General features: G+C 42.0%; 1 protein-coding gene across 2 annotated transcripts; it reads right to left on the bottom strand.

Moving 5' to 3' along the window:
- Positions 1-618: 618 nt before the first annotated feature.
- Positions 619-8,438, bottom strand: LOC134465287 (interferon-induced protein 44-like). 2 transcript variants are annotated; one of them, XM_063218882.1, is made up of 8 exons: positions 8,310-8,438; positions 4,517-5,025; positions 4,320-4,371; positions 3,597-3,792; positions 3,191-3,340; positions 2,489-2,660; positions 2,140-2,240; positions 619-1,726 (listed from the first exon to the last, which is right to left on the bottom strand). In XM_063218882.1, exons 2-8 carry the CDS (start codon positions 5,001-5,003, stop codon positions 1,541-1,543), a joined length of 1,344 nt encoding a protein of 447 aa, XP_063074952.1. In that variant the 5' UTR covers positions 5,004-5,025; positions 8,310-8,438; the 3' UTR covers positions 619-1,540. The 2 variants fall into 2 exon arrangements, with proteins under 2 accessions (XP_063074952.1, XP_063074953.1); XM_063218883.1 differs by lacking the exons at positions 4,517-5,025; positions 8,310-8,438 and having other exon boundaries at positions 4,320-4,376.
- Between the last annotated feature and the right edge of the window lie 724 nt (positions 8,439-9,162).

Below are 9,162 nucleotides of genomic sequence, written 5' to 3'. Positions count from 1 at the left end.
TTGTTTAACATACGTCATTTCCATCACACTGCAAACAATGTGTTGTACAAGCAAAATTATGAATATGGACAAGTCTTTTCCCACATAGGCTACTGTATTTGGACACATAAATGTGCATATCTTTCATCCATATATTACATGTAGTTGCAAGGCTGTAGCACCAGTTCCTGGGACCTATGCACACATATGCCTACTTTTAAAATGTGCAGTCATAGGTTTTAGAAAATGAATAGGCCTGCATTAGTATATGAAGCAGTCAACAGTTTTCTTTTTCATTTTTTCAAATTTTACTTGCCACACAGATGCTATGGACTGACACACTTTCTCAGTATGAGATGGTGATTTCACCTTTGACCTCAATAATGAAATGCACCAATAGTTTTGCATCATCACAGAAGCAAGGATTTGAAGCATGTGGAGATTGGGTTAATTCGTGATGAAGCAGTGATGCTTTTTCCATGGTTAGTGTTCTCTGTTTGACCATGGGAGTCTATTGCTTGCAAGGCCCAAAACTCTGTATTTGTACAGTATACATCACTGTCTTTGAATTTAATATACAGTAGGCCTTTCAAAAGGTCAGGGAAACACAACATCCACTTTTGAAATTCAAGAGGGCTCTTTAATAGCTGTGTGCATATAATTCACATGATTTACAAGTTACATGTAAGACAGTAACCAGTGGGACATACAGTAGAACGGAAAAGAAACCAATCAGCTACAACATCTACTCATGATGGCATACAGTCAATGTCAATCTTTGATAACCAAGAACAAAAAAAGTGAAACTATACAGTGTCTTTAAAGTGCGTAAGAGTTAAATAAATTCTACCGACATATTAAGAGAATACATCAGTTCAAGTTTTGGTGGAAACATTCAAATACTGAGTAAAAACGACACAATGCTTGAAATGGTGTTTGAGGAACAACTAAGAACATCATTGACATGCTAATTACATACCAACGTAATAACCTGTGACAGCTTTGAATTAAAGGAAAAACAAAGCAAAAAAAAAAAAAGAGAGAGAAATTACTCCAACACTTAAGAATGAATGGTACATCTGATAAACCTTCAGAGTTAGCAAAGTCAGAGTAAGTGTTTGATACCTTACAATTTTAAGGACAAAGTGTCCATCTGATCAAAAATGTGTGACATATCGGTTTCCGTGAAGATATATTGAAAGCCCACTGAATATGGCACAAACCTATCATTATTGCATGCAAAAGTTCCAAATATGCACATTAATGTGAGTCTAATGTGGTGGATCTTGCAGGCTGATCTTACATGCACAATTATTTAAGAAGAATAAGTGAGAGGATAGATACAGGAAATCTCAATGAACTACAGAACAACATGAACTGAAATAACCCCACTAATGTGGGTGTCGTACAGGGGGGTTACCAGGGCCCCATGTATATAGGGGGCCCACACACAGTCCGATTTATATAGATATATTGCTGGGGAGGGGGTGTCCATTGGTGCTGATTGTATATACTAGGGCCCATGAGTTCCTGCTACGCCCCTGCCCACCACACATGGCTTCTAGTCAGTTTTTTCTTCGTCCTCAGCGAGGTCATCAAAGTAGCTCTCTGCCATTCGAAGCATCTGGGTGACAGCGTTCAGCAGGAGGATATCTGTGATTGGGTCAAGCTCAAATTCCTGACTGTAGTTTTTCACTGGGATCACCGCCGCCATGGACAGTCCCAGCTGCACAGCAACCTCACGCATCTAGATACAAGAACCCAGCACCAAACAGAATGACAGTTAAACATGTTCTACATTTCATTCTACCGTTTTTGCTTTTTGGGGACTGAGCAAAACACTTTTCATTGTTTTAAACTATTGAATTCATGTAGCCTAGAGAGGTAAACCCCTACAGCAAAAAGAATGGAAGAGTATGTGACAATAAATACAATATTTATTGTATATTCACTATATAGACCATAGTTCAATTTGTAATTGTATTTGTACCTCTGGTTTGAAAAATATGGACAACTGTTGTAAACCAAACCAGTAATTGTTTTCAAACTATTGCCAATGACACAGAAAAAACGGACTATGAGGGAAACAAATTCAGGTCAATGACGGCTTGGGCATTTGTTGCTGGTAATAGCTGAACAAACAGAGAGAACCCTCCTCACCATTCCCTCAAGATTCTTGCTGCAGTAAACATTCTTCAGATCATCTGCGACCAATGGGCAAGCCTCATCCACCTTTGTCATGAGCACAACCTGAGGAATAGCTGCAACAAAAGGGAAACAACATCAGCACACAACCTCTTCAATGGCATACAAAACTGACATTTCTATCCTGTGAATAGCATTTCAACAGGACTAAAAAATATATAATTCTGTGTTTCTCTAGTCAAGTAAGTAAGAGTAACTTCATTAATCCCCAGGAGGAAAATAAGGGTAACGGCAACTGCCCAGGGCAGCGCCCCAACATAGTCATGTAGCTTATGGACAAGTTCTGTTGCCATGTTTCACTGACCCAGGAGGTTGGCCTTCCTGCGAAATGCAGCAAATTTTTCAATCATCCGGTCTGGGAGGAGTTTGACTTTGGAGGCATCAATCACATAGACCACACAGTGGATCTTGTCCTTCACTCCTACAGACTTCCGGAATCCGGGAGATGTTTCTTGCATGGGCATTGATGGGTTGAACTGAAACAGCAATAAAATAGACTGTCTATACAGTATACACGTATCTACATCTCTATACCTGTGAGCATAGCTAAAACATGTCGTGGTGGACAATATACACTATAACGGTGCACTGTGTAATATTTTCAGCACTTTCTTTCCAGAATTCATGCTGCCCATTCACAAATGTTACCTTTTTCATGAATACTTACAACCAGCATCAAATTCTAAGTATTCATTATGACTGGGAAAATTGCACTTATCATACATGAGGAGGGGGATCTTATCCATGTCTGCCATTTTGAATGTCCATAAATAGACATTTTTAGCTGTAAAACTTGTAAAAACTGTACTTTGGTTATACAAGTAAATATAAGTTTATTATTTATTAAATATTCATGAACATATCAAATTTGGCAAGAGGCAGCAGCGTTTCAATGAGCAGCATAGCTGCAATACCTTCTCTGGCCACCATCAGTGCACTTTTACAGTAAGACTTTGTGGGTTTGACTTTATCAATACAGTGAAAACAAGAGGAAGAAGCTCAGTACCTGGTAACGGTCTGGTACATTTCCCTTCAGGATGCTTGTGTAGTCATCTATATCCAGACCAGCATTTAGGCTCTCCTCCATTCCCATGGTGTCACAGAGTACCAACGGTAGGGGCTTTTCTCCGCAGCCTCTGATGGAGTATGCTCGGAACTAATACCAAGATGTTAGGTCAGATAATCATGTCAAGTCAAGTCATGTGTAGTGTACTTAATTGTCAAAAATCTATAACAGGGTCAGCACAGAAGTTTGAAATTGCGATCAGAAATTGCACAGAAATCAGAAATTGCACAGAAGTTTGAAATTGCAAATTTGAAATCTACCCCACACCGTTTATTGATGTAAAGATCATCAGCGCATCAAAAATGTTGAGTATATTAATGTGTGACTTGAGTGTGTGTCTATGTACCTGTGTGGTCAGACTAGTTGCTGCAGTGCCCGTGTTTGCCTGAATTTTCACATGACCTTTGAAGACTGAACACACAGAGTTGAAGAAGCTTGACTTCCCCGCTCCTACTGGGCCGACAAGCAGCAGGCGGGCCTGGCTCACTGAGTTGATCCCTGGCCTCCACTTCATGATGCTGTCCATGAGCTCCTTTCTCCTCCTGAAACAAATGTGTGAAGTATTCATGTGCAATTCATGAAACAAAACAACAATCATTTGGTTGTCCATCTAAACTAGTCACAACAGGAGAACTGACGCAAACCAACAGTTGCAGTTTCAGTCTGGTAGACTAGAGGGCTCACTGTGTTCATGAATGTCACTGCTAACCATAAATCCATAAGAACTGTATTATGAATGACATTTCAATACATGGTTAGCCTGATTATCATCGACTTTCAAATCTCTTCGAGACTTGGTCTGACCAAGACCATAACAATTAACCAAATGGCATGGTTGATCTGCCTCCCTAGGTTTTCTACTGGTTGACTGGTGTCCAACAAAGTGGGTGGAGTTCCGTTTTTTTTTCGGGAGATCAGAAACGATATTTACATTGCTCTTGGCCTGACTTGGTGTTGTATCACTAGGAGGGCTTGGTCTGGCTAAAATATGGTAGTACCACTGAAAGTAAACAAAGTGATGTGGTGAGTCGTCTGTTATTCTTAACGATATAAAGTGACATAGGCCTACTCTGGATTCCACTGGATGCTCCTCCATGGCTTTGGCAGCAGCACACTGCCCTCTGGAAAGACACGGCAATTGAAAAAATATAATGCATGTTGTTGCTATATGTTATGCATTACTGACTGGTTTAACAATAAACTAAATAAACTAATAAAATAAATTTCAGTTATAAATATACTACAAACAATAAACATCCTCCTCACCTTCAACTCTGTAAACCTCACATTCAATCAGCTGTAAATCATTTCCATGCATCTTTATTGGATCAAAGTTGAAAAAATTGCCAGGATTGCTGTACACAGTGGCTGCATTGTTGTGGAGAAATACCAAAGATCCAAAATTTGGACCAGAGTTTCCATCAGTGTAGACATATTGGCCAGGTTGACTTGTGATGCGATAAGCACTTGGATTCTGCTCCTTTTCATCAAAGCTAAACAAAAAAGCCTTTTCGTCAATGACATTTTGACCTGTTTGTGCATAATCTTTACTAATGTATGCTCCAAAAATAAAGCCTGAGTTATTGTATGCAACAGTCAAGGTAGGACCTTGTCTGGTGCACTTAGATACAAATGAAGTATATGGATAGCCATGGATGCTAGCTTTGTATAGCAGGCTGAGTCTGGCATGGCCGATCATGGAACAGATCCTCTTCTCTTGCTCTTTTGTTAGTCTTGATGTGACAGCACTCATGGTGGTCCTTGATAATGGCAATCTACAAAGTATGAAATGAAATGGTTAGGGGAGATTATCAATGTCACACTAATAGAATACTAAAAGCATGATTATTGCAACAATTTTAAATTAACTGTTTTAAATGTAAATAGTCATTGGCACGTTTATCAGTTTACACTAAATAGTAGGCCTACGTAGGCTAGGCCTACCTATCAACAGATGCCTCCTACCCAAATATGTCTAATGTAAACCAGGTACACAGCCTCTTCTAGGCTACAGTATATTTAAGGTGCACTGTGTAATAGCCTATTTTGTAGCCATTTCTTTCCATAATTCATGCCAAATGTTACCTTTTCATGAATACTCACTCCCACTTGTATGCTTTTATGACCGACTGTGTCTTATTTATTCTTTTTTTATTATTATTGTGTGTTTGTCTTGTCCTGCTGTTATGTGTTGGATGGCCATGTGGCATTAAATTTCCCTTTGGGAATGAATAAAGTCATTCATGAAAGCATGCAAAGATCACATTTGGCAATAGGCAGCACCGTTTCAATGGGCGGCATAGTTGCAATACCTACTCTGGGTTGAATATCTCAAAAGAGAAGTTGTTAGCAACTTCGGTAGTTGCCAATGGGAAAATGCATTGAAAACATCGAAGTAGCTAATGTAGTAAGCAACTTCGGTTTTGAGAAATGCACCCCTGGCCATTATCCTACTACACAGTGCCCGCCAGGTTGAAGGAGTAATTAACCAGTGCTGTCCCCCATCCTCCTCCATGACTAAGGTACCCTGAGCATGATACCGCTTGGTGAGCATGGTACACTGCCCACTTGAGGCGCCATTGAGGCTGTCCTCTTGCACGGGTGATACATAAATGCAATATCATTGTGTGCTGCAGAGAACGGCCAATGACATTGAGAGTTGGAGTTTCCCAGGGCTTTCACTTAAACATTTCACTTTAATTGCTCCATATCCCGATAGTACCAAAGAACACGTATATGTATAGGTGTGTACGTGGATGATACACTTTGATGAAACCATATGCGCCATTGGTCACCATACGACCAAATTTAAACAAGAACAGGGCAAGGCCGTATTACCGACCGGGTGAGTGGGGCTGGCGCCCCGGGGCCCATGGATCCAGGGGGCCCAGGGGGGGCCCAACAACAATCCAGATACCGATGTCGATGCTGATTGTGATAGAGCCCTCTATTCTAGGATCTTCTTTAGTTGTACTTCTTTAGTCTATAAGGGTTAACTGAAATGGGCTGGGGGGAGTGACAGCAGTCAGAGGGCCCTCGGCCACAGGACATAGGAACCAGAGGGCCCCTGGGCCATGTCGTACAGCAACCAGAGGGCCCCTAGGCCACGGAGGACGGCAATCAGAGGGCCCCTGGGCCACGGGGGATGGCAAAGGGCCCCTGAACCACGGGATATGGCAACCAGAGGGCCCCTGGGCCACGGGGGACGGCTATCAAAGGGCCCCTGAGCCACGGGATATGGCAACCATAGGGCCCCTGGGCCACAGGAAACGGCAATCAAAGGGCCCCTGGGCTATGCGGTACGGCGACTAGAGCGCCTAGGGGGACAGCAATCAAAGGGCCCCTGGGCTACAGGTTATGGCAACCAGATGGTCCCTGGGCCATGCAGTACGAAAACCAGAGGGCCCCTGGGCCACAGAATATGGCAACCAGAGGGCCCCTGAGCCATGATGTATGGCAACCAGAGGGCCCCTGGGGCATGGGGGACGACAACCAGAGGATCCCTGGGCCATGAGGAACGGCAGCCATTGTAAGAGAAAAACCAATATGGATTTTCCAGTGGACTCAGTCCTGCTAAAAATCACAGAAAGTCGCAATTGGCTCTCTGAAAAGTCGCTTAAAGTCACCAGATGACATCATGACATTACGTATGATGTCACAGCACCATGCACGCAATGCCAATCTCTAGAAAACGTGTGGGGACGGTTATGTCTGTAGTAGAAGAAGACAGTGCTAGCGGATTTTTACAGATCAGAGCTAATCTGCAGCACTGATTCACCGTTAGAAATGCTTCTGACAGCGGCGCAAAGCTACAGTTATGTTGAGAACAATGATTTTTGTCACTTTAAAGACGAGCAGCCAGATTCACCAAAAGGTTGCGAAAGTTGTTAAATGTTTTTTTTTGTCGCTAGGGACGCCCAAAAGTGCGGACGTTTTTCCTTTCCAAAACCCCGCCGGTTAGAGTTAGCGCAAGGGGGTAGGGATATGCACCCCCGGTTTCGGGTTTCGGATTCGGTTTCATAATAGAGAGGTGTAACGGGGGAGGTGTAAATCGGGGGGGTTGGTATGGGCTCGGGGGGGGGGGGGGGGGGGGGGGGGGGGGGGCGGCTTGCAATCTCCTTGCCCCGGGGCCCAGACCCACCTTAATCCGGGCCTGGAACAGGGCAAGGCACAGTGTACAGTTGGAGCACTGATAGCGTTGTCGTACAAAGAGTAAAGAGGACAATGCATTAAAAAGTAGCAAAAGAAAACAAAGACCTCAAGGTGCAGTGTACAGTTGCAACACTGACAACACAATAGAAGCAACATTAAATAATAGGAAGGTAACAAGGCAAATTGGATAATAAGCAAGACATCTAGGCGCAGTGTACAGTTGCAACACTGGCAACAATGTCCAGCACAGTGATAAAGCAAAATAATTAAAGGATAATAAGTAGGCTACTTAATAGGCCTAAGTAAAGAAAAAAGGATGTTAAAAGCAAATTAGGTACATAAAGATGTTAGGTACATAAGAGATGTTAATAGCAGTGGCTATTAGAGACTAAGACCAGGGAAAGAGACTAAAAACTACAAGGTGAGTAGAGTTAGTTATGTTATAGTGCAAGGAAGCTTTCTCGGAAGAGGTGAGTCTTCACTAGCTATTTATTGTGATGAATGTAATGAATGTAGGCTACATGACAAAGCATTTATTTAAATAAAGTATGCATAGAAGCAACAAAATGTAGGCTAAATGTAAACATTTATTATATATTTGACTAAAGACGAATAAAGGAATAAAATAACTAAAATGGGTTTTCGCAGCAAACAGAGGGTCACGGTTGGGCTCGCGCGGTTGGGTCACCAAGCTTACAATGGTAAAAACATGGGTCCCTGAAGAAAAAGTTTGCGAACCACTGGGCTACGCGAGCTTCACTTCACTTCACTTCACTTCACTTTTGAACATTAGAGCTCTAAGCCTATAGCCAGTGCAATTTGTTATGAATGCAATAGCTTACCGAGTGATATGACTTTTCTGTTTTTCTTATTATTCGCAATTAAGGTTTTACGCAAGCCTACTTACCTGTGCGTTGAGAGTATGATACCTCGTTGTTTGGTTTGTGCAATGTTAAGTCCGTGCACTCTTCATACGTCCAGTTCAGTAAGGACTTCGCAAAAGTCGTGGGCACAACCTGCGATTAGGTTATTTCTACTGCGCTCCGCTACTATTATGTGGCTGACTTCCGTTTTCAATGAATCGAAACCAATGCCTGCTGTCTGCCTAAACCTAATATGATTCCAAAGGTCCCATGGTCCAAAGGATCCAAACGTTTCCGCATCAACTCCATAATGTACTTAACACCTACTGCATGACTTTCATCTCAATGAATAACCACCAGTACTGTATGTCAAAGTATCGCTTTCATTTATGCTACTCCCATAATAATATGCAGAACTGCAGAAGTTTATGGTAACTTATAAGGACAAGTCTTATTCCACATACTGTATTTGGACGCATAAATGTGTGTATCTTTCATCCATATTACATGTAGTTGAAAGGCTGTAGCACCACTTCCTGGGACCTATGCACACAGATGCCTACTACTGTATTAAAAATGTGCAGTCAGATTTTAGAAAATGAATACATTAGTATAGGAAGCAGTCAACAGTTTTCTTTTTCATTTTTTGACATTTTAATTGCCACACAGATGTTTTGGACTGACACACTTTCTCAGTGTGAGATGGTGATTTCACCTTTGACCTCAATAATGAAATGCATCAATAGTTTTGCATAATCACAGAAACAATGATTTTATGCATGTGGAGATTGGGACATTTATGATGAAGCAGTGATGCTTTCCCATGGTTAGTGGTCTCTGTTTGACCATGGGAGTCTGTTGATTGCATGGCCCAAAACGCTGTATTTGTACAGTATA

The sequence above is a fragment of the Engraulis encrasicolus genome, chromosome 16 (assembly GCF_034702125.1).
Source record: "Engraulis encrasicolus isolate BLACKSEA-1 chromosome 16, IST_EnEncr_1.0, whole genome shotgun sequence".
NCBI lineage: Eukaryota > Metazoa > Chordata > Actinopteri > Clupeiformes > Engraulidae > Engraulis > Engraulis encrasicolus.
Note: the sequence above shows the minus strand (reverse complement) of the source record. Positions and strands in the feature narration are given on the sequence as shown.

Excerpts from the sequence above, each read along its gene's own strand:
- LOC134465287 (XM_063218882.1), bottom strand. The coding sequence starts at position 5,003 with ATGAGTGCTGTCACATCAAGACTAACAAAAGAGCAAGAGAAGAGGATC. Across the intron at positions 4,372-4,516 it reads TGAGGTTTACAGAGTTGAAG|AGGGCAGTGTGCTGCTGCCA; the intron begins GTGAGGAGGATG and ends GTGTCTTTCCAG. Across the intron at positions 1,727-2,139 it reads GCAAGAATCTTGAGGGAATG|ATGCGTGAGGTTGCTGTGCA; the intron begins GTGAGGAGGGTT and ends TCTTGTATCTAG.